Genomic DNA, 26200 nt, shown 5'->3' on the forward strand with positions numbered 1-26200 from the left:
GCTTCCCAAAGCAGAGAGCAGCTGATCATCAAACTCCTGCGGTCTACACAACAAAGTCCTCAGCTCTGTGATCAAGGCCTCCCTGCCTCTCCCCGTGCCTTTCCAGAAGTATCTAGGATGCATGGCCCAGGGTCCCACGACACCCCTCTGCCCCTGACACCTCACCAGCCACATTTGAGTAAAAGTCAGTCCTTAAACATACTCTGCACTTTCTGCCTTCTGTTCCAGCTGTGACCTCCTAAAAGACCCTTCCACCCAGTCACATCATTCAGAGCTCAGTTAGCATGCCGTGTTCTCCCTGAAGGCTCTGAGACCGGGTTAGAGTTAGGGTCAGGGTCAGGGTCAGCATTCATCTCCCTTTCCCCTTAGCTCTGTGGCCATCTCTGCTGTAGCTCTTGATCACAAAGTCCCTGCGTGGCACTGCTGTCTCCTTCACCAGAGCAGGAGCTACTTAAGATGCGAGACCATCTCTTGTTCTGCTTTGTGGCCCCCACAGTGTCTGGCCTGTACCTCAGACACAGTAGACGCTGAACACATGGCCGTTTCATTAGACTCAGCTAAATGGACTTGACTCTTTAGCCTCTGGTGTAACATTCTTGGGATCAAAGCAATTCAGAAAAATAACTTTCCCCTTCTAATAGGCTTCTGTGGGGGTGTTATTCAGAAAGGCATTTAATAGGAGAAATGACTCTCTCCCCAGTATAGCTGGGTGCTCACTTCTGTGCTGCCGTAGCTCCCTGTACTCCTCATTTTATATCATTCATCATTTTTCAATTACTTGGTCAGGATCTGCCCCCCCCTCGCCTCCTGCTTTCTTATCATTCTTTGAAGGCAGGGACTGATCTTTCTTTCTCCCTGCTGTATGTCTGATAGTTTCAGATTTGCAGAAAGCACTCACAAATATTTATTCCTTGAATGGAGCTGAATAATTAAGAGCTACTGAAAAGAGGTAAACAGAGGTTTAAGTTCATTAGATAGCATTGCAAATTGCAGTGGTGAGAAATAAACTCAGATGTCTAGAATCCACTGAACAACAGAAAATAAGAAAACACCTTAAAATATAGTCTACCTTTACCAAGACAATCTTGACTTTTCCTTCTCTCGTTCTCTTTCTCCCTCTTTATTAACTTCCTAAAGTCTTTCATTCTCCTTTCTTCTCCCTCCTTGTTTGTGCATGGGGATGGGGCTGCCAACTGTCTCCTCATTTCCACTCTCATCTTCTTACACGTGAACAGAGTTTTAGCACATCTTAAGGCCACCTGGGAAGGTTGTTATTTCTTAGCTCCCCTTGAGACATGGTATAGCCATGTGACTAAGTTCTGGCCAGTGGGATGTAAGTAGAAGGATGCATGCAACTTGAGGGTCATGCCCTTGAGGGAAAGATGTTCACTTATCCCCTTCCCAACATCTGAAATGCAGGTGTGATGGCTGGAGCCAGAGCAGTCATGTTTGGCCACAAAGTAGAAGCTGCATGATAGGGTGTAGCAAGAAGATGAAAGAAGCCTGGATCCCTAACCCCATGTAGCCACCAAACTCACCCTGGCTGCTTCTACCCACATTGTTAGAAAAGTGATCTAGAGAAATATTTATTTTATTGATCTTTATGTCTAAAATAATACCAATATTTACATGCTTAATAATATGATGCATGGCCATCTTTAAGGCCATTTTCTACAATAGGAAAAAAAAAAAAAAGGATAATGTTACCTTTGAAAAATCCTACACCCATAGACCAATTCTGGCTTGGCTTGGCTTGGCTATTTACCATGTGACAACACTTCTGTCATCTGGAACCTACCTCCAGAAGAAAATGGCATGGTCTATGGGTACAAGATATTTCATTCCCAAAGGAGAATGTATAACCATGAGGGAATTAATGCAAGCACAAGACAATAATGCAAGCATTTTATGTCTTGCTCTCTGTCATGAGAAATTATAATATTTTGTGATATTTCTATTGAAAAATAAAGTTGACCTTTCAGTGTCTTAAGTGAGAAAGGAAACATTATAACTGGATGTCTACTGAAAGCCATCTTGATTATAAGGAAGGGCTTAGGGGACTGTACCCATCTGGACTTTTGGGACAAAGGTAAAAAATCTAACAATAACATCACTGATTTATTTAACTTTACCTTGAGCAGAGAGCAAAAGGGATTCTGTTGAAAAAGCCCTTTAAATTATGTTTGTCTCTCAGAGTTCTGAATCTTTTATTCACTTCTCAATAAAAAGAATTAAATACTTAATTTATGGCCTAGCAAAGCAAGGGGGAATTATTGGCCAAGAATCCCCCTAAAACACTTAGGGTAAGTACCTAGATAGTATGCATTTTATTAATTTAGCTGCTGAGAACTTTGATTGCTTACTCATATTTATGTAACTTCTCAAACTTATTGGTGATGATAACTTTATATTTTGTATTTTAAGAAAACAGTAGACTCTTGGCATTCTTAGATTTAACCTCATGGTTTCTGATATCCATGAAAAACTTTGGAAGTATACAGTATGATGTGATATTACATAATTGCTGCATTCACGGAGGAAATTACGTCCCAGACTGATCCATTTGACAGTTCACAAAGGTCTGGGAACATTCAGGATCTCACCTCCCAGTATGATCACTACCCTCTCTCTTCAGCAGGAAGCTTGCCTGGTTCAACAGACTTTGTTCATCAAGAAATCTGAGGAAGAGGGGAAGGGTTTAGCTCAGCAGTAGAGCGTGTGCTTAGCATGCACAAGGTCCTGGGTTCAATCTCCGGTACCTCCATCAGAATAAATAAACCTAATTACCCGCCCCCCAAGTAAATAAAAATAATTTTTAAATAAAGAATTCATTTTAAAAAAAAAAGAAATCTGGAGACAGTGTCCTTCTAGAGTCTAGGCTAGTGGTGCTTAAAGGACCAAGAGAAGAGACTATTTCCCTTCAAAGCCCTTTTGTTAGTCCTTATTGATAAAATAGGTGTTAGTTACTGATCCCTCTTCCTTACAAACCAGTCCCTTGTTGAAGGGACAGAAAAAAATATTACTCGTAGATGTGCAGTTTGGCAGGAAGACTATCACTCAAGAGATGTCAAACGAGTAAGGCCCTTCCGAGTGGCTTCCTGGACTAGAAGCTCCCGTGTGTTCCCTGCTCCGTTCAAGAACCTAGCGCAGGGCCAAGTGCACAGCAGGTGCTCCACAAACACCTGTTAAATGAATAGCAAATAGATCGTGCGCATAATGCAAGGAAACATACAAAATACCTCCTGCCTTCAAAGAGTTTACCGGCCCTACGTTCACAATTCATAAATTAATAGAAATCAGTTTCCTAAGAAGCAAAGATCAGTACAGATTTTAAGTACTGTGGTTTTTCTAGAAGATCATTCTCTAGGGTTTGGATGGAAAAGTTGAAGGTGAGATGGGCCTTAAGAGAAAGAGGAGGAAGAGAGGAAGGAATTCCAGAGACAAAGAAAGACAGGCATTAATGTGCCAAAGACCCTGGGCAGATGAAACGGCAGGAGAAGGGAGTGGTTGAGGATGAAGTTAGGAAAAGAAGCTGGACTGTGTGTGGAAGGCCCGGGACCACCGGCTGAGAGCCTGGACTCTGCTGTGGGTCACGGGGAGCCACTGTGGTTTGCTCCACTGGAAGGGAGAGAGAGGAGGGGGCAGGAAGACCTGATAGGGGGCAACTGCTATCTTGGCTGAGTGACCAGGGAAGAATCTAAATTAGGGAAATGGCGGGGTGCTGGAGAAAAGGAATTGTAACCCGAGAAGCACAGTGAAGCACCCCTGTGGGAGCGGGAGGTAAAGCTGCAGTACCTTTGCCTGGAATAGCAGCAGGTGAGTTAACCACGGGCTGCTCTGACGCAGGGTGGACTAGAATAAACTCCAAAGTAGAAAAAACTTTTTTAACTTACCAAGCAGCTTTATTAGCTTTGTTTAAAATTTTTTTCAGAAATATACAAGTTCATTTATTTTAAAAAATACACAAAGTATACAGACACAAATAAAATTACTCCAAATCCCACTCCCACCCACCAAGAGAACTGTTATTATTTTGGTGAATACTTCTCCTCACATTTTCTATGCACGGATACATACAAAGTATGACAGAATCTTATTAAGATGCAATCATTCCATATTTGCTGTTTCAGAGTCAATTTTCCTCACCCTCTAATCTGTCGGAAATATTTTTTCATATTGATAAATACTGATCTACATATAACAATGTCAACTAGTTTGCCTATATCACAACATCCCACTAATGGGTATTTAGATTCTCACTCTGCATGTTACAATAAATCCTGTGATTAACCTAATTATGCATATCATTTCTCACCCGTATCTAAGAAGTTGAATCGGCAAGGTCAGAGGTATGTATCATTTTATGATTTGACACACATTCCCAAACTGCCCTCCAGTAAAGTACATTCATTCATTCATTTACTCAATAACTACTTTTTGAACACCTACTATGTACCAAACTCTGTTCTATATGCTGGGAATACAATAGTGTATAAAATGGGCAAAGTCCAAATACCCTATCCTACTGTATAGCACAGGGAACTATATTCTAATACTGAACAGCAGACAATAAACAAACAACTAAACACATAATATATTGTCAAATAGTGGTAAATGCTAGGAAAGCAAAATAAAACTGAGGAGGGGCCTGGAGAGTCCCAAGGGGCAGTGGAGGGGTGGGAGAATAGAGTGTTTTATAGCCGATGGTGGGAAAGGGACTATGAGAAGGGACTGTGATCAGACATGTGAAAGCCACGGGAACAGTGGTACAGAGAAGGAACAGGAAGGGGGAAACACCAGACGTGGGAATACACCTGGCAACACACCTGGCGTGTTATGGCCAAAAAGCTGGTGTCTCTGGAGCAACTGAAACAAGAGGGAGAGTCATGGGAAACGTGGGCGGAGAGGTGGCCAGGTCAGACCAGAGAAGGATCAGACCAGCATGTGGAGAGATGTTCCCATTGGTTACGATATTGGTCAAAGGGATCTGAGATTCTAGTCTGAGAATATTACAAAAGAGAAGGAGAAAGGTAGAACCAGCTTTAGTTGTATCTTACCACTTCTCAGTATTCTGTTCATTAGATACTGCCTAATGGACACTTGCATTCCTCCCCTGCAGCCCCGCTTTCCCACTTACAACTAGGGTCTGGCAAGGATGGAACACAGGTCAGACTACGTACATGGGAGGCGACTCAAGCTTTCCTTATGTTCATCATGCAGGTCTTATTATGAGGTTTTGCCGTACCTCCTCACTTCAATCAGATTTGAAAGCTCCTTTTGCCAGCCTCTTACCTAAGCTGAGAGATTCTTGGCTCCCCTGATTGGAGACCCTCTGTCATCTTTACAAAAACTCAGGCAGCCATGTGGGCTCATCATGGCTGACTTATATACTAACTTTCCCAAGACCTCCTAACACGGAATTTTTAACATGGAAGGTGGTCTATAAATGTTCCCTGGATAAACAAACGAATGTATTCACAACTTTTCTTTGAAGGTAACTTGACTTTGTAGGAGCTCTATTCTATTATTTGGATTAAGCATCAGTTTCAGAGGATACATTGTGACCGCATTCTCCAACTCTGAGGCACTTTGATCCCAGCTCCCCGAGCCCCACCTTTGGGTGTCTCCTTACCATCTGCTGGGAAGGTCCAGGAGATTTAAATGCGCCCACAGAGAGTGCCTACAAACAGCGTTTAGGGCTAGGTTTGAGTAAACATAGGACTTCACTCTGCCCAAGGTATCTGCCTGCAATGACGATTTCTTCTGGAGTGGTATTTTAGAAGTTGCATGGCAAAAAATAAGACTATGATAGAGTTACTAACTAATATGTATAAAATAGATAAACAATAAGGTCCTTCTGTATAGCATAGAGAATTATACTCAATATCTTGTAATAACCTATAATGAAAAAGAATATATATGTATAACTAAATCACTATGCTGTACACCAGAAATAAACACAACATTGTAAATCAAGTACTCTTCAATTAAAAAAAAAGACTAACTTAGAGCAAAAGAAATTTTTTTTGTAATTAAAAGGAAAAAGGTGATTTTTCTGATGATGGAAATTGCAATGTTGGTTAATTTACTATTCTTTAGCTTACACAAAATTAATAACAGCATTTTCTTCTGATTATAAAAGTAATTTGTACTCATTCTAGAAAAAAATTTAAATATCAAAAAGCATAAAAGAGAAAATAAAAATTACCTGTAATCCATTATCCAGAGATGGGCATTTTTGACATTTTGCTGGATTTCCTTCCATTTTAAACATAATTATGATCATAGTATACACATATAGTTTTATATCTCTTTTTCAACTAACAACAAATTCTGAACATTTTCCCCAAAGTATGCTTTTTAATATTATTACTAAAAGATACATGACATTCCAGCTATGCCTTTGTCATAGTTTATATTATGTGCCTATTACCATGAGGAGAGACCATTTTCAACCTATATTGTAAATTGTTATAAATAATGTTACAGTGAACATTTTTGTACAAGTCATTGTCTAAGTCTCTGATCGATGCCCTAAACTAGACCCTTAGAAGTGTAATTATGTGGTCAAAATATGTGGTATTTTTAAAGGCTTTAGATAAATATTTCAAAACTGCTTCCCCAAAAGGTTGTATTAATTTACACTTCCCTCCCACTACGCCTCATCCATCCCCCTCGCCCCACTCTATTTGAACAGAGTAGCAAAGACTTGCTGTGTTCAAATCTCAGCTCTCCAGTCTTAGGTAAATTATGAACCTCACTAAAGCTCGGTTTTCTCATCTGTAAATCAGGGCTAGTAATAGTATCTAACTCACAGGATTGCTGTGAGAATTAAATTAAATGATAATATAAAATTGCCTAGTACAGTCCTGGAACATAGCATGTAGCCATTGTCAGCAGCTGTTACCAGTAATCAGCAAAATCGCCCTTCCCCAAATCACGCCTAGCCAGAGGAATAATTGGGTGCAAATTCCCCTAAACACAGTCAGAAAAAAGTACCAAGCTTCCCTGTTGAATAAAACTGTTTGAATAGCTGAAGTCACTCAATCATTGTAGCCACACAGAGCCTCAGTATTCTAAAAATAGTAGCCGATTTGGTTTCCACCTGGAAAGAAGAGGGTCTTCTAAACGGTGTTTTCTGCCCTTTATACCGTATTTAAATAACGATATAATTTTTCTTTATTATTTCAAGGGAAAAGATTTATTTAAGGGCCAATGTCTCAAATTTGGATTTTTTTTCTCCAGCAAGAGAGGGAATTAACATAAACAGCTTTGTAATTAATTATCATAAACAGGTCTCATAATCATCAATCTACTACATTTTGGTCATAGCCTCTCAAAAGAGATCAATGTTTAAATTTTTTTTTTTAAAAAGTCCCTGAGCAACTTAACAAAGAAGTTATTCCAATTAATTTGACAGATCTGCTGGAACTTTGCTTAGAATTCAGTGAGTTTTTTGTTTGGCTGTCCCCAGAATTTTTGGTTGAGATGATCCCAAGGTAAATGAAATCAGCTGTAGAAAGTTGTTTATCAGATAGATGCCCTAAAACTGTTGCGTGAAATTGGTTTTGTTCTATTCAAATCCCAAACAGACCCATTTCAATTGCTTTATGAGAATACATTTGCCTAATCTTTTTATAGAGCTAGATATTTACTGGGTGTGGAAACATTAGTACTCAGCTTCTAGAGAGACACTACTCAAAACTGTCCTGTGTCCATTGTCTAAAAGGATATTACCACCAGTGGGATAAATACATGGAATGTGTTCTAAATTCTTTGGAGTTTCTTGACACTGGGTAAATTTGTGTCATTGTTTAGGAGAGAAACACTGGGGTATTTCATGCTGTGAAAACAACAGAGGAAATAAAATTGTAGGCTATCAGAGGAGGTCCTGGCTCCTGCTTTCAGCTGGAGTTTCTTCTCTGGAAGTCTACTAAACAAAAAGCTTTGGTCTGATGCCAAAGGTAGCATTTGGGAACAGAAAACTGATTCAACTCTTCCCTTTCTGAAGTTCAATTTTGCCCAGTGTATTCCTGTCCTATTTCTTTCTCCCTACTCCGAGAGCAGTGTTATCAGATCCTGTAAGTTTGCCACACAATGGGTCCCAAACAAACAGAGATATATGAAAACAAACAGTTGGGTTTAGATATCTTCCTGTCCAACTGTTTTGGCCAGAAAAGATGGGTAATTCCTGCTGTGAGATAGATTAGAGAAAAGTTCTAACTTAGCATTGTCCAGAACCTGAATCAGGAAAAGGCTCCCCTTCCTCCCCGCTGCAGTGCGTATCACAGCTTGACAAGCAAAGCATAGGATCGATTTTTGCCCCAGACTGTCTCTTTGCCTGCACAACCGTACTGTGTAACTGCAGATTTCGTTTTCACAAGTGCCAGATGTGTTGCTGAATTCTTACAATAACACAAGAAAATCAACAGGGACAAATGACAAAATATAACCTCAGACCTCAGCTCTGATCTGGAAATCAAAATGTTTTATCGTGAATCTGCACATGCCCAGCTCTGTGCAAGGCCTGCAGGGGATACAAACGGAAAAGAAGGATTCTAGGAGCTCCAGAAGGATGCTATGGCATAAAGGTCTCTCTGTGTGTTTCTCATTGCTTGTTATAGATTTAGGGGGAAGGGGAGAGAAGGATTATCATATTATCTTCTCAATAATAGGAACTTGTTTAAAGTTCTACGCTTCTGTTAAGAATGACCTCAAGCATTCAACCACATGGATTCAAATCCCAGCACTGCTACTTGTTAGCGACATGACTTTCAGTTACTGACTTAGACACACTGTTCCTCAGTTTCCTCATCTGTAAAAAGAAGGATAATAATAGTAATGCCTACCTTATAGGTCATTATCATTATTCTATGTCCATCACAGCTCTTCTAGTACCAAGGACAGTATATTATTTTAAAAAAGGAGAGCACCATCAGTTGTCACAACCACTCTGAATGAAGTTGAGCTTCAACTTTGGAACTCTGAACAGACCCTGTATTTAAAATGGCTATTTGGTTTCTATTTCCAGCTATGGCAGGCTAGCCTGTAGCGAGAAAATCCCCTCATAAGAACAACCAGAAGAGCCAAACAAAAAAATTTTTTTAATGTCTTAAAACATTAAAGAGCCACCAAGGCAGCCAGGGCTTGAAGAGTCAAGATCTCTGAAAGAAGGAAAACTCACTGAGATCAGCCTAAGAATCTACAGTCCCCACTGAGTCATCTGCTGACTCATACGCATAGTGGGTACAGGACAGAGGAGCTGAGCAGAAAGTGGCTGTTAAAAAGTGGAAAAGGTGAGTAGAGGTTTTGGCATACTCACTGGAGAAACAAATAGTGAAGCTCAGGGCCACCAAAGTAACCAGCACTTGAGAAGCCAAGATCTTGGAGGGAAAGAAAGTGCAGAGAAGTGATTTAAATAGAATTGTTTGCTTTTTCCCTCCACATGGCTGCTGATTAGTAAGCACAATAGGCTAAAAGTTAAAAAGACAGAACAAAAAGCAGCCGTTAGGGGACTGAGAAACTGAACAGAGCTAATGACAGTACACGGTGCTGGATAAATAAGCATTAGCATTTAGGGCCTACCAAAGCAGAGGGGCCTTGGTAAACACCTCCTGCTTTCAGCTGGAACTGCTGGGAAGACATCCTAGAAATAAGGGTAAATAGATACAGACCAGCCTTTGTCAAGGTTTAAAACTCAGCCCCAAATCATCTCATTCCCTGATTGGTTTAAGGTGCTCTGCTTAAAATCTGCCTGCCTGCCAGAGTTAACATCACTGCGTTTATATAACTTTTTATACTCAATGTCTGGCATTCAATCAAAAATTACCAGGCAAATGAAGAGAGAGGGACAAGAGAAAAAAATACACAATAGAAACAGATGATGTAGATATTGGAATTATCAGCCACAAAATGTAAAATAACTATGATTAGCATGTTCAAGTGAATAGATGACAAGATGGATACTTTCATCAGAAAACTGAAATCTATATATGTATAAAAACCTAGCTCATACAGCTCAATAACAAAAAACAAACAACCTAATCAAAAAAGGGCAGAAGACCTAAATAGACATTTCTCCAAAGAAGACATACAGATGGCCAATAGGCACATGCAAAGATGCTCAACATCGCTAATTATTAGAGAAATGCAAATCAAAACTACAATGAGGTATCACTTCACACTGGCCAGAACAGCCATCATTTAAAAGTCCAAATGACAAATGCTAAAGAGGATGTAAAGGCAACCCTCCTACATTGTTGGTGGGAATGTAAATTGGTGCAGCCACTATAGAAAACAGAATGGAGGTTCCTTAAAAAACTGAAAACAGACTTACCCTATGATCCAGCAGTCCCACTCTTGAGCATATATCCAGAGAAAACTCTAATTTGAAAGGATACTTACACTCTAATGTTCACAGCAGCACTATATGCAATAGCCAAGATGTGGAAGCAACCTAAGTGTCCATCAACAGATGACTGGATAAAGACATGGTATATATATTTATACACTGGGATACTACTCAGCCATAAAAAAGAATGAAATAATGCCATTTGCAGCAACATGGATGGGCCTAGAGATTATCATACTACATGAAGTAAGTCAGAAATCATATGATCTCTTATATCATATGATATCACTTATATGTGGAATCTAAAATATCATGTGATGGGGGAGGTTATAGCTGAGTGGTAGAGTGCACACTTAGCATGCACGAGGTCCTGGGTTCAATCCCCAGTACCTCCGTTAAAAAATAACATTGATAAACCTAATTACTCCCCCCCAAAAAAAATTTTAAAAGCTTTTAAAAAAATTATATGATATCACTTATATGTGGAATCTAAAATATCATACAAATGAACTTGTTTACAAAACCGAAACAGACTCACAGACATAGAAAACAAACTTATGGTTACCAAGGGGGAAGGGGAGTAGGAGAGGGATAAATTAAGAATTTGGGATTAGCAGATACAAACTACTATGTATAAAATAAACAATAAGGTCCTACTGTATAGCACAGGGAACTATGTTCAATGTCCTGTAATAAACCATAATGGAAAAGAATATGAAAAAGAATATATATACATATCAATAACTGAATCACCTTGCTGTATGCCAGAAGCTAACACAACAGTGTAAATCAACTATACATCAAAAAAAAAGCCAAGTGTAAATTCCAAAACTGCAAAATAATGAATTTAACAACAGTTTGGAAAGATGAAGAATGCATTAGCAGGGGAGGGTATAGGTCAGCGGTAGAGCGTATGCTTAGCATGGATGAGGTCCTAGGTTCAATCCTCAGTACCTTCACTGACCAAAAAAAAAAAAATTGTAAAATAAGAATGCATTAGTGACCTGGAAGATCAGTTGGCAGAACATATCCAGATAAAAGCATCCACATCAAAAACAAAAAAGGTAGAAAATAGCATGAAAAACATGTAGGACATTGTGAAAAGGTCAAACATATGTGTAACTAGAGTTCCAGGAGGGCTCCCCAGGGAAGTTGAGTTGGGAGCAATAGGAGCGATATTTGAAAAGTTAGTGACTGAGAATTTTTCAAAACTGATTTAAAGGGATCAAGTTATATATTCAAGAAGTACACAAACCTCAGGCAGTATAAACACAGAGAAAAACACACCTAGGAATGTCATCACCAAATTGCTGGGAAAACAAAACGAAACGAAACGAAAATCGTAAGAGCAGACAGAGTATCTTCCCAAATCACCTTCAAAGGAGCAACGGAAACCAGAAGACACTGGAGTAACAGCTTCAAAGTGCTGAAGGAAAATAACTGCCAAGCAAAAATGTATTTCAAAAATTGAGCCAAAATGAAGACATTTAAGATGAATGAAAGGTGAGAGAACCAGCTGCCAGCTGACCTGTGCTTAAAAAAAAGTCTAAATGAAAGTTCTCTGGGCAGAAGGAACTTTATCTCTGATAGAAGATCATGTAAATGTGGAGGGAGGGAAAACACTGGAAACTGAACAGAAATAAATAATGACTATATAATACCATCAAAATGGCTGTTTGGGGACTTCAGCTAGCACTAGTACCAGCTTTCAGGTCGTGTTTGTTGAGAAATTTTCATTCTCTTCTGAGAAGCAAAAAAGGATCCTCTTAACTAGGAATATTCTGTTTCCTTCCACATGAGGGGCCATCCAGCATCACGACACTAGCCCCAACCCTGCTCCCCACTGAAGCACATGGCATGTGACGGGCCCTTGAGGGATTATTCAAAGCCGCATTGGTCACTGTTTAGAAACCAATGCCACAAAATGACACCAGCAACATGCTGAGGGCAATGCCTCCGTGTTACAGGGCTCCTCCCGCTGTCTCACTGTGGGTACACTATCCCAGTAAATTGTCCCAACAACCCCACCAACTGGCTGTTTTTCTCCTTATTTTATAGGAGTTCAGAGAAGTCAATGAAAATGCCTCAGATTCCTCAGTTAGAAAGTGACGGGGGAGTTTAACCCAGTAAGTACTGCAAAGCCCGTGGTCTTTCGCCTCTGCCAGGCCAGAGGCCGGCAAGGCTCCAGCCAGTGAAATAACGTTAAGTGCACAACAGAATTAAAAGATCTAAATGTGCACGGCACACATGTAGCATATTCTTCAGAACAGTAGAAGATGGAACAGTGGATGGATAGAATCAGCCACAAACGCCCCTGCCTCAGCCATAGAGAGTTAATCCACTCACAGATTCAAGTTTGTATAGTAAATTCCCCAAGAATGCTGCAACTTAGAGGAAATTCCCTGTTCAAGAGCTGTCACAATGGGCCAGCAGCTCTCTTCGCCTGCTATAGGTGATCTTTGAAAATGCAAATAAAACAACATGAAACAAAAATAAAGCTGGGGGGAGGGTATAGCTCAGTGGTAAAGCACATGCTTAACATCCACGAAGTCATCGGTTCGATCCCCAGTATCTCCATTAAAAAAATAATAATAACAATAAGTAAATAAACCTAATTACCCCCTAAAAAAAAACCCAAAACAAAAATAAATAAATAAATAAAACTGCAATATATTTGCATGTTAAATCATTCAAATAGTACAGAGGGTATTCAATAAAAAGCAGGTTTTCCCCCTACTTCAAAGATCCAATCTCCTCCTCTAGAGGAAATAGTCATTGATTTTCTATGCTCTTATGACTGTAGACCTATACTGTGTGTGTGTGTGTGTGTGTGTGTGTGTGTATATCTGTATGTGTATATATATGTGTATATATGTATGTACTTTTTCCTTACACAAATGGAAGCAAGTTATATACACTGGTCTGAACCTTGACATTTCATATATTGAAGATTGTTCCTATCACACATATAAATCAAACTCAGTCTTTTTAATAGCTACATTGAAAAGTCCATTGAAAAGCTGAATCATGTTTTACTGAAACAATTCCCTATTAATGGACATTTAGAGTGTTTCAAGTCTTCTGATATTAAAAATGATACTTTTAATGGAAATCAGTCTTTATGCATATGTACAAACAGTTCACAGGCAAATTCTTGGAAGTGGAATTGCTTAGCAAAAGTATATATATTTTTTATTTTAATAGCTATTGCCAACTGACCCTGCAAATAGACTGCACTAGATTACACTCTCTCCAACAGACTATGGCAATCTATTTCCACATACCCATAAATCATCAAATTTTTAGTTCTCCAAATTATAGGTTAAAAATCATATCTAGTCATTTTAATTTGCATTTCTTTAATTTTGAGTGCAGCTATTTTTCATATGTTTGTAAATAATTTGTATTTTTCTTTTTTAAAGCTGTCTATTCTTATCCTTTACCCATTTTTCATTGGATTGTTGGCTTTTTTCTTATTAATATTCATATTTATATACTAAGGAGATTAGCTTTTGGTCCATCATATGCTGTTGCAAATGTTTTTTCCTAGGTTATCTATTATCTTTAAATGTTATTTATGGCATCTTTTTCTTGCAGAGATGTTTGTTCTTTATATAGTCAAATTCATCATTTTTTCCTTTTTAGTGTCTAAGCACCAGGTGACCTCATCATGGATGAGGCTACAATGCCCAGGAGCTGTATCATTTTTGTTTGTTTGTTAAACTATCTCAAGATGTAGAAAATCTGGCAAAAATATTCATAAAAATCTTTATTCTGGGGCACCAATAAGCAATAACAACATCTTTCCTGGAATTCTGTCTTGAAGACCATTGTTAATATTTTTGAGGTTCTTCAAGACAGCATGATAACATATGGACGTTGCCTCTAGAAATGGTGCTGTGAATATTTAGGACTCCCCTTCCCCTTTCGTTGGGAAGTGGCTACTTAACACTTAAAAGAGTGCAAAGAGGCAGCTGTGGAATAAACTGGCAAGTGTGCCCCTTGACTCAAAAATAATAACCACACCTCTTCTTGTATAGTGATATCTCATAGTGATGACATTCTACCACTCAACGAAATATTTACCTGGTGATTATACAATCTGATTTGCATGAAAATGTTAGACAACCAAGGATTACTGTCTCCATTTTGCGATATGAAAATTAGGAGAGGCAGTGGCTTGTCCAAGCTCACACAGCTACCCATCAGCAGAGGGGGCTAGGACTTGGGGCATTTGATCGTAGATGCAAAGGTACTTAAGACGCTATAGTCATCTTTCTGGCTCAGCTCACTATTTTTCTTCCTGTTACTGAAACACTTCACCACCCAAGAAGAAACTGCGCCATGGAACCAGCCTCACAAGCATGTCGTGCTTAGGTTGGTGTATGCAAAAAGGAACATAAGGCTCTGTTTTTTCCCCTGACAGCACCTTTTGGGAGCAGAGCTATACTGGATCCACACCATCAGATGGCATGAGAGCACCAGCTGATTTGTGCTCAAGTTCACTGGCCCTTATAGAACAGAACTGCAGGAAAACTGACCACAGAGTCCTCTCTATGTTATGAAGGACCCTCGTATTTGCAGTACCTCCCTACAGATTCACATTTACAGTTTCAACTGATCACAAGCCTCTGCGGGATCTCACTTCATCCAAGGATGGGCTGCCATTCTAAATTATGGCACCAAAGGTACAGTCCCAAGTCTTTTGTTCAGAGCCTATGGCTATGAACTGGTCTGCTCACTAAGAAGAATAATGATGAAAGAAGGTGTCTTGAGCTATTGCTGCTATTCGGTACTATTGCAGGTATCCAGCACTACTGATAATTTTGACAGTATAACTTCTTGTCATTGGTGGGAGGGAGGAGCCATCCTGTATAGAATGGTTAGCAGCACGTGGCATGATTTCTCTACCCACCCGATGTCAGTAGCAACCCCCTTCCCCCATTATGACAAAAATGTCTCCAGACATTGTCAAATATCCCCTGGGAACAAGATCACCTCCAGTTGAGAGGCCTGATACAGGGCCTTAATACATTCTGCCAAATTCCTGAAAAGAACTTTGACTTTTGATTTCAAGTGATGGAACTATTATGTGAGATCTCAGATTGGCTCATTGCTCAAAATGAATGGAAAACAAATGACTAATAGAAAGACCCTCTGAATGTACAAAATTACAATTAAAGTTTGCAAACAACTATCTTGAGCTATCTGCTTAGAAAAAGTGTCTTTACTTATCAACACTTTGGGCAGAGTAAGGACATCAGATGAAGAGAATTAAGTTGGCCATGGCCCTTCCAAGGGAGAAAGCTCAGCTGTGGTAAACTTGACTTCATTCTAACTTAAGCACATTTAACTCCATCCTAAACCCCTATGGCAACAACATAGCTCAGCACCTGTCATTCTTTCACACAATCTGCTAGACACAGTTGTTTCTGACAATGCACTGGTCTTCATTTCCCATGGTGTAATCCACAGGCCACAGCATTGGAAGGAGCCTTAGATCTAGATCAACCATTTGCTCTCATTTTACACACACCTGAAAGTCCCTGTGGTGGCTGCCTCATCACCCTTGAGCAGATGATGCTGCCAAAAATGGAGAGAGCTTGAATCAGACGAGAGGCTAACACAGCTTTCTCCTAATTGGCTTCATCACTCCATTTTCAGTAGAGGTTGGCCCTGTCGAATGTTCATGGTAGCATCTCAAGGCTCACAATGACCTCATCCATTCCAACTCAAACAGGGACCCAGAGGAAGCACCCACTCATCACTCCTGTATCCCAAAAGGCTCATCCCTACCCAAGACTAGTACATCTGCACAGAGGTCCTGTGAAGTCCTGGACCTTAGTGCAGTCTGACCCATCAGAGGCTCTGAGTGGGTGACCAAAAACACCGCTCCCTTTCACACATGTCCAGGGTGACTAACACTCGTGGTAGAAATGAGTGAACTGAAAAGTCCCACAGGAACCTCAAACCCAACATGTCCAAAATGGAACTTCTCAGCATCTCCTCCAAACTCACTCTCCTCTTACAGTAACCCCTGTACAGGTGGGTGAACAACCTCCATCCAGCCATTCTCAGCACCTTCCTGCCCCTCACACCTGAGGAGTTACCAAGCCTTGGTCCCTCCCCATCCTGAGGCTCCCTCTTGTCCACCCTCGGGTCTCCATTCTGAACGGGGCCATGGAAATGCCTTCCTGCTTCTGACCCCTGGGATCCATCCTCCATACTGCTGCTGAAAGATCTCTTTATCATACAAATCTAACCATATCTCCTGCCTAAAACCTAGAAGGAGCCCCACCACCCTCAGCAGAATGTACACTCCTTAGCATGGAATCCAGTCCCCTCAAGGCTCAGCCCCATCACCCTCTCCCACCTCACACCCGGATAGCATGACCCATAGATGGCCACCCCCCTTTACCTTCCCTGACTGTGCTTCTGATCTCTGTTCCTCCAACCTAGGACCCGCACCCCATCCTACTGGAAGCAGTCTAATGCCTACTCACCCTTTAGCACTCAGGTCGCAGTCCCCCTGCTTCTGGGATCCTTTGCTGCTTCCTCACCCCCATCACTCCTGCTGAGGTGTCCTCTCTCTGGCTTCTCCTCCCAGGACCCTGGACATCCATTGCGCTAAATTGTAACGATTCTCTCCTGGACACTGTAGGAAACTGGATTCTCTAAAAGAGTTGTTACTGCATAGCCAGTCTGGTTTCATCTCTTTTCATCTTTAAGATGGTACCCGTGAACAAAGCACACTGAGTCAGATTTGGTGTGGGAGTGCCCCAGCGTGACCTGTTCACTGCTGAATGCCCAGCACCTGGCACACTGTCGGCCTGGCGAACCGTGGATCATCTGAATAAATAAATGCTGAATGAATGATTTCCTCACCCCCATCCAGAACGAGGCGGGAGTCACAATCAGGGCACATCCTGGATATTGATGGAGAGAGCGCGCCAATGCTCGGCCCTCCGTCGGGAGAGGGCGCTGCAGGGCGGCGGGGCGGGATAGCTGGGGGCGGGGGGCGTCCGAGGATGGAGGGCAAAGTGTCGGGCTTGCCCGGGGACCCTGCGCCGCGACTTTGCGCGAAATTTTACTTTCGTTTTGGGCCAGGCAGGAGGCGGCGGGGCCGTCCCGGAACGACTGCGGCCGGGCGCCCATAGAGTTAATCCGAAAGCGCCGCAAGCCCCGCGGGCCAGACTCCACGTGTCACCGAGAAGCTGATGTAGAGAGAGACAGAAAGAAAGCAAGAGACCAGAGTCCCGGGAAAGTCCTGCCGCGCCTCAGGCAATTATAAAAATGTGACCCTCTGGGTCAGCCTCCCAACCACAGCCCTCACCTGCGGCGTCCATCCGTCTTCGTCCAACTGCCAGCTCGGTGTCCCCGCAGCGCCGCTCAGCATGTGCCCACCGCGCAGTGAGTAACCAGCCCGAGACTCGCGCTCGGCGCTCGGCGCTCGGGTAGGGAGGGGCGGGGAAGAGGAGGCAGAAACTTGGGGCCGGCTGTGCGGAGACTGGAAGAGGGTCGGCAATCTCGTGCAGAGGAGAAGGAAACGCGGAAAGACTGCGTGCTCACCATGCGCTCCACAGGACATTGTCTCTTTTAATCTTGAAATTGCGCCGTGAGTTAAGTATTTTGCCCACTTCACAGATGAGAAGCTGAGGTCTGCTGGGATGTTTTCTTGCCCAGGATCCCTCAGCTCCAGTTCTAAAAGGGTAGCTCCTAGCCGGCTTCAAAATGAGGCTGTTTCCAAAACACTGGGTGGTGAGTCTGGGCCATTCGCTTCACCCCTGGCCTCAGTTTCCCACCTCTTGAAATGGAGACTTTTTTCTGGGTGAACTCTGTCCAACACCCTTGTCCGAACCCACAAGGAAGCTGTCACAGTGAGTTGGCTTCCACTCCTAGAGCAGAGCGCTGCCCTCCAAGAACCTGATTCATCTCTCAGATGTTGAAGGAGGTTGGAAAGGGGTTGAGGGATTTTGGTGCCCAGAAGTGGATGAGTGGAAATGGCCAGAACAGATGGAAGGTAGAGGCAGGCCAGTTCAGCCTGCCCCTTGATTCCCTTCCAGGCCTCTTCCTCATGGCCACCCTGGTCTTCCTAATTCACCTGGACCACCTCAGTTTGGCCAGGAGCCTCCCCACAACCACAGCGGGCCCAGGAATGTTCCAGTGCCTCAGCCACTCCCAAAACCTGCTCAGGGCCGTCAGCGACACGCTTCAGAAGGTGAGCTTTTCAACATCTTTGCTCCCACTTTGCAGCCTTTCTGGTGAAGGGGCATCTCCGAACCCCTGGTCGCCTGAAGAAACCGCCGGCAAATTGTGGAAGTTAATCAGGAGCTGTCAAGAGAGGAACAGGGAACTTTACAAATGGTCCAACTATTAGCTAAAGCGTCTCAATGAAATTGTGTCTCCAGAGAAGGCAGGGGTGGTAATAAATTATAATGACATTCGTTTTGGCTGTGTCTACACAGAGGAAAGTGGATATTTACAGTGTTCCCTGTAGCCTGCCAACTCAGATGGAATTGTGTCAGGCCCACACTGTTTCTCTGACACACTTATCAATCCAGGAAACTGTTATTAGGGGCAGCCTCTGTGCTCAGGGGCTACAGAGATGAATTAGCTTTGCCCCTCACACTCCTGGCCAGCCTTCAGTCTGGTGACTCGGTTCGTTGTTGGAGCAACACATTTCAGAAAACTTGTGATCGGTGCATGGCCAGGCTTCATTCTCTAGGGAGAGAGTTTTCTAATTTTATTTACAGCTTCAGCCATTTTTTTAGCTTTCATATTGTAATGCAAAAAAATTTTTTTTGCCTTTTAAAAGCACTCCAGCCCAGCATCTCTTGCTTTTGCTGCAATTGCCAAAGACTGATGTTTGAAAAGATGTCCTTTTGCCTTCCTGCTCCCTAGTAAATCTTTCTGGAATACTTCTATCTTGTTGCTTTATGAATATCTTAAAGTAAGCTCAGTGCCATGAGTCCTTCTTAAAGAACTCTTTTTCCCCCTTCTAATCTTTCATAATGGGCTGCCAGTTGCTTCTTCAGGTCTATCAATTTTAATTAAAAAGGCAGCTCACCAGGTGGAAACTGCAGAGATAAACGCTTTGATTCCTGAAGAAAGGTTCAAGATGGATAAAATCTAGCAGCTCCGATTTACGTAGATGCTTTATGTGAAAAAGCTCACTCTTCTACTCCCAGATGCAGCACCAAAGGTCAAAAGATTGCAGAACTCAATTTGATTTTTTAAAAATATGATTCGTGTGTCAGATGTGCCAGAACACATCAGCTGGCTGCTGCACAGAAAACAGACGTAGCAAATGCATGAGATTCGCAGGCCAGATCTAGCCCACAGATCTGTAGAGTTTGGTCCATGTCGTTTGTATTTCATTTTGATGTTTGAGTTGGATGCCATTGAAAAAATAGACCTTTCATATAAGAATCCAGTTTTCCAGCTTCTCTTGAAAAGACCTGAAGAACTATAACAGCGGGCCCAGATTTCCAAGTCTAACTTTTTACAACCTGCTCAGGATAGTGGCTGCCTCGGTCTGCTAAAACCCCTCCAGGAACAGTGTATTCATTTTCTATCATTGTTGTAACAAGTGACTACAAACTAAGTGGCTTTAAACCACACAAATGTATTATCTTACAGCCTTGGAGGCCAAAAATCCAAAATGGGTCTCACTGGGCTAAAATCAAGGTGTCAGCAGAGCTGTATCCCTTTCTGGAGGCTGTAGGGGACAATTCATTTTCTTGCCTCCTCCAGCTTGTAGAGGGGGCCCCTTCCATCTTCAAAGCCAACAGATGAGTCTTGTGCTGCATCACTCTGACCTTGACTCTCCTGCCCCCCCTTCCACTTATAAGGACCGAGTGATTACACTGGACCCACCCGGATACTCCCAGATAACCTCTTTATTTTAAAGTCAGCTGGTCAGCGACCTTAATTTCATCAGCAACCTGAATTCCCCTTTGCCCTGTAATGTAACGGACCCCCAGGTTCCAGGGATGGGCGGTGGCTGTCTTTTGGTGGGGGCGCTGTTCCGCCTGCCACACACGGGGATCTGACCGCTTGTTCCCCAGCATGTTCTGTACTCTCAAGCCTTGACTCATGGCTTCCCTCTGCCTGAAATTCCCCCTCCTCTGCCTGTCAACATTCTAATCCTGTGGATGCAGATGTCCCATCTCTGGGGACGCCCTTGCCTCCTTCTCCACTACCTTCTCAGAGCCCTCTGACCCTTCTCAGCCTCCCTCACCTGCCAGCTTGTCTCCTAGTCACTTGGGCGCTTGGCTGTCTCCACTGACTGAGAACTGTGGGAAATAATTATTTAATGAGGTATATTATATATTTAATAATGGAATAATTTAGATTATAAACAGCATACTATGAACAATTTGATGATAATAATGATACGACTAATAATAATCCTGGGGGCGCATAACATCATCTCCTTCCTTGTCACATTCCTTAGTACCCAGCGTAGTGCCTGGCACACATCAGGCTTCTTGAATGGAAAAATGGTCTTGATCTTCAGTCAAAAAGTCCTCAACTTCTTAAGAGAAATTTCTTAATTATATTCAACAATGCTTTCCAACATGCTTGTAAGACAATTATCTGTGTGTGTGTGTGTGTGTGTGTGTGTGTGTGTATGCCGCACATTAAATCTCCACCTGTCTTTAGGGTTGCCTGTTTGTTATATCCATCAAGTAGTGGCCTTAAAAGTCCCCCTGCAGAAATTATACTTGAAGAAGGTATTCATAAAACACAGGCGCTTTGGCAAAAGGAAAACAACAGTTTTCACCAGAAGCAAGTGTCACAGCGTGGTGTAGATGCTGGTTAGCACAGCCTGTTGAAATGATTTATAGTGTTTACGTAATGGAAAAACATCGTCCAGAGAAACATGTCCTAAGCAAAAGGAGAGGAGGGAGGGAGGCAAGGAGGGAGAGAGACTGTAAATGACCTGTTGTCTGATGAAAACCCTGAATTTCCTACAAGTCAGAGATGGAGTCAAGGGCAGCGGGCACTCTGGCGCCCCCCCCCACCATGGGGAGCCGGGTGCCATGTTAACTGTTACCATAAACTGGGTTTCTCTTTATGTTTCACAGGCCAGACAAACCCTAGAATTTTACTCTTGCACTTCTGAAGAGATTGACCATGAAGATATCACCAAAGATAAAACCAGCACAGTGGAGGCCTGCTTACCACTGGAATTAGCCACGGTATAAAGGATTTTCCTCCCAAAGCTTGTAATACAGTTAAGAGCTGTGCATCAGACCTCATCTTCTTCCCAAACTGTGCATGCTTCTGGGGTCCATCATCATGGGACTTTAACAGGTCCCACAGCAGAAGTTTGATTTGAAAAAAATAAATGTATAAAAACAGATGTGGGGGGAGGGTATAGCTCAGTGGTATAGCACGTGCTTAGCATGCACAAGGTCCTGGGTTCAATCCCCAGTACCTCCATTAATAAACAAATAAATAAACCTAATTACCTCCCCTACCCGCCCCAAATAAATTAATTTAAAAAACAGGTGTGGTTTTCCAGAACAGTATGAATATACTTAACACTACTGACCTGTACGCTTAAAAATAGTTAAGATGGTAAATTTTATGTGTATTTTTTTACCAGGAGAAAAAAAAATACATATGTTTGAGAAGAAAAGTCAGAAAAATTTATATTAAGGGTTAATGTCTTTGATGTGTGATTTTCTTTCTCTAGAATGAGAGTTGCCTGGCTTCCAGAGAGACCTCTTTAATAACTGTAAGTAAAAACATTAAATAGGTTTCAGTTCATATTATGAATTCATGCCATTGATATATAATTATTTCTTTCTTCTAGCATGGGAGTTGCCTGGCTTCCGGAAAGACCCCTTTTATGACGGTAAGACATAAAACTCTTTCCTCAAAAGCAATGGTGGGGGAAGGACGGGGTGGGGCATGTTTTTGGCCCATCTCAATGGTTCTATCCTCATTTTGTCATGTTACACAGACCCTGTGCCTTAGCAGCATCTATGAGGACTTGAAGATGTACCATATGGAGTTCCAGGCCATGAATGCAAAGCTTCTGATGGACCCTAAGAGGCAGATCTTTCTGGATCAGAACATGCTGGTAGCCATTGCTGAGCTGATGCAGGTAAGGCCTCTTCCCATCAGTGAGAACGCCTTCCTGCTGAGGCAGCCAGCGGGGTCCCCAATGAAGGGGTATACAATCAGCCCTTCCTGGAGTGGGGGAGGCCTGAAATGCCCCCTTCTAAAGCCAGCTCCACTTTGGGGGAGACAGACTTGAGGGCGCCCCCTAGAGAGAGGGCATTATGAGCCGGTCACATTAAGAAGAGCAGCCTCCTGTTGGTTGACCACGTGGTCTACACCAGGCTCTCAGCAAAGGTCTTCATACATTTCCTTATGTGGTTCCTGCAGCAACCACATGGGGTCTATACAAAGGAGGAAACCCATGCTTAGAGGGTTAGCCCCTTGTCTGAGGTCCCATAGCTTGTAAGTGGTGGAGCCAGGATTTAAACCCCCATCAAAGGAATTCCACTACCCTCCTCTAAAGTCTGTAAAATGTGGATGTGAAGGGCTGGCATGCATGTCTGCAAATACTGCTAGAGAAAATAAGCGGGGCTAGTGCCTGGGTATGAGCCATCCTGAACCAAAATGTCCATGAAATCAAAGGATGGCCTATCACCTCCACGATGTTACTCATAGACAAGAACTCGCTTTGTAATTTTCTGAATCACAATAGCACATGATGCAAATATACCACATAGAAATAGTCACTTAAGGAAGAGCAGAGTAAGTACTATAGTGGCCAGAGCGTGGGATAAAAACCTGGTGTCAAAAATTATTGTCTAAAAAGAAATTTATTTTTATTTCATTCACTTTTTATTGTTGTTGCTCCAAATCTTGTTTGAAAGGCAGTGAACGTCATGTTAAGTATCAAAGAATGTCACCAGCTGGAGTTGTAGATGACATTTCATTTTCAGGACTGAGAGTAGAATCAGTTCTACCAGTAATCAGACAACTATGCCCAGACCATTTGCCCCTCAATTTCTTCCTCTTTAAAATGACTTTCTCCGCCCTACCTTTCTTTTAGGCTTTTTGTGAGGAACAAGCAGAAGTACTAATCATTGTGCAAATGTGGGGTCTTGCATTGTGTTATCAAAGTAAAGGGCTAAAGCTGGGAGACTTGTTGCCAGGTCACATGAATGGGTGTCTTTAGTCAACAGGTCTGATACTGACAGAGTTTCCAATCAATAGCAATCCATCACCTTCCTGTTCTAAAAAGGTCGTAGCTTCTTAATGTGACATATAAAAATTAATTAGATATCACAGCAGATGTCATCTTAACAGAATCGTTCCTTTCTAAAATGCAACTCCCACTGATGATTTTCTAAATAGCTCTAAAGGTCTTTTCAGAGCTTGCAGAAGATACATGTGCTTGGATAATGAGTATTTCTTCTCTCAGGTTCTGCCTGGCCATCTGGCTGGGAGTAGATTTGTGCTGGGTTCAGGAGATGTAATGAGGGAGTGGATTGCAGGCTCTGAGACATGTATTGGCTTCACCCACTTTTACGGATGAACGTTTTAATTTCGGAATACTGTCTATGTCACATGCAATATTTATCCTCCTAGGCCCTGAATGTCAGCAGTGAGACTGTGCCACAGAAACCCTCCCTGGAAGAGCCGGATTTTTATAAGACCAAAATCAAGCTCTGCATACTTCTTCATGCCTTCAGAATTCGTGCAGTGACCATCGACAGAATGATGAGCTATCTGAATTCTTCCTAGAAACTGGAGGTCTCTCCCAGCCTTAGTCATTTTTATAAAAATCGGAACCACAGAAATGCTAAAGGGTGTGGGTTAAGATCTGGGGTGGGGGTGGCTGGACCTGGTCCCACTTAGGCTGGTGCAGGAGTTCTCATGCTTGTCTACATCGGTCAGCATCCCAAATGTGAAGGGTGTGATCGTTCTACCCGCGTAATTCCTTTGACCGAATATATTTCATATTTCCTAGGGGTAAGTTTTTATGAGCAAATTTCTAAGGAGGGGAAATGTCCTCAAAGGGCATGTTTTTCTTTTTTTTCCTTTAATAGAAGAACAAGAATTTATAAGCTATTTCAGTACCCAAGTGTCTGTAGGAAAAAAACCACTCTAAGCATAATTTATTTTAAAATATTTATTTATATAATTTTGTGTTCATAAAAGCATGTGAACTAACTTATATTTATTTATGTCATATTTATTAAAATATTTATTGTCAAGTGGATTTGAGATATACCTTATGTTGTTCTCAAAATAAAACGACTGAATTAAAGTAATTCTCGTATTTTTCTAATGTGATTGGAATACTTTGAGTGTTAAAATACACGTTGTGGGAAAACTGAAAACTGATAAAATTTGAACAGAATCACCTTGGAAAGAATGCAGCAATATCCATACCCGTTTCCTAGTTCCTTTTATTTTTTAATTGTAGTTTTTTTTTCTTTTTTTTTTTAATTTGGGGGGAAGATAATTAGGTTTATTTATTTACTTACTTAATGGAGATACTGGGGATTGAACCCAGGACCTTGTGCATGCTAAGCACACGCTCTGTCACTGAGCTATACCCCACCCTTTTTCTAGTTCCTTCAATCTCATATTTTAAAGGGAGACTCGTAAGACTTAGACCTGCCTTAATACTGAGGCCACTGAATGAATTATTTTTTGAAAGTTCACTTTATTATTTTTGTTCAACATCTGAATCTAAAAGTAAAATCCATAAAAATGTTTTTCCTTATTAACCACAGCCCCATAACATACTGTGCATTAGACAAATAGTAAAATCTTCCAACTGGGAAAAACATCGTTAAGAGGCCTTCTAGTTAAATTATTCTAATTTTTGTGACCCTTTGGGCCCTCAGGGGGAAGTTGTTTCTCAATTACAATAAGAAAAACTCTATTTGCTTTAAATTGTGTAGAACTTCTGTGAACCACTTGGATAATTGCCTTGCTTTGGCTTAAGAGATGTGTTTTTAATGACCCAAATATTAAATTCCATCTTTTTAACTCTTGAAACCACATGAATTTTAAGAGTCACCTGACAGAATGCCACGTAATTTTACCGCACTGATAATCACATTCCTCCTTAATACGAAAAGGCCATAAGGAATGAACTCTTCAGACTCCTTCCCACCCCGGCTTTCCTCATGTGACTCCTCTCCCACCAGCTCTCAGTCCTTCTGTGACCTGTAGGGGGCAGTGCACGTGATCAGGTCCTCATCCGTGTGGAAACCCTAGTTTTTCAGTCTCACCTAACTTGATGTACAATTAGACAGAAGCTGGAACCCCTCACATTCCTCCTTTTCTTTAGGGATTCCTGCCCAAGCTTGAATGACCAGCAAGTGATTCAGACAGGAGCCTGTTGCCCTGAAGCATCAGGTTCAGGATGAGAAATGCTTGATGGCTTGATGGGGCTGGGCTGCAGAGTTGCCACCACCCCCTCCCCGTGGATGGCACTTGTCTGTTGTCTGTGCCCAACAAGGAGAGGCAAGCCGACTGTCTAGGCTGTGGGCTGGGTTGATACAAAGGAAAGCAGGTGTCACTTTGGTTCTAGAAATTACCATGACATGTGCTGCAAAAACATGACTGGCCCAAGAAACAGCTTCACAACCAATCCCTTTCTTCACTACAAGGTCAGTTTTCCATTTTTTTCTTTTCAGTCTGGGTCTGCAATTTCCAGCTTGTGTGACATGACCACCTTGTTTTGACCTCTTCCTACCTGTTTCTTCCTCTAAGAGGTAAAGATAATACTAGACCCTGTCTCAAAGGATCAGCACAAGTTTAAATGGAACAGTCCTGCAAAGCACCAGCATTGCACTGGACACA

At 41.9% G+C, this 26200-nt stretch overlaps 1 protein-coding gene and 1 long non-coding RNA gene across 4 annotated transcripts in view; one reads left to right on the plus strand and one right to left on the minus strand.

Moving 5' to 3' along the window:
- The window catches only part of LOC116152685 (uncharacterized), a 31811-nt gene extending 14026 nt beyond the window's left edge, over window positions 1-17785 (minus strand). Inside the window, exon 1 of one of the 2 annotated variants that reach the window (XR_010383364.1) lies at window positions 17685-17785. This is a non-coding gene — a long non-coding RNA (uncharacterized LOC116152685). Of the gene's footprint in view, window positions 1-16854; window positions 17193-17684 lie in introns of those variants that run through there. The other variant, XR_010383366.1, reaches the window with a different exon arrangement.
- Window positions 17636-24469, plus strand: IL12A (interleukin 12A). 2 transcript variants are annotated; one of them, XM_010986258.3, is made up of 7 exons: window positions 17636-17761; window positions 18415-18569; window positions 21442-21555; window positions 22056-22097; window positions 22176-22217; window positions 22326-22469; window positions 23969-24469. In XM_010986258.3, exons 1-7 carry the CDS (start codon window positions 17746-17748, stop codon window positions 24122-24124), a joined length of 669 nt encoding a protein of 222 aa, XP_010984560.1. In that variant the 5' UTR covers window positions 17636-17745; the 3' UTR covers window positions 24125-24469. The 2 variants fall into 2 exon arrangements, with proteins under 2 accessions (XP_010984560.1, XP_031305902.1); XM_031450042.2 differs by having other exon boundaries at window positions 17695-18569.
- Window positions 24470-26200: the final 1731 nt, after the last annotated feature.

Source organism: Camelus dromedarius, chromosome 2 (genome assembly GCF_036321535.1).
Source record: "Camelus dromedarius isolate mCamDro1 chromosome 2, mCamDro1.pat, whole genome shotgun sequence".
Lineage (NCBI taxonomy): Eukaryota > Metazoa > Chordata > Mammalia > Artiodactyla > Camelidae > Camelus > Camelus dromedarius.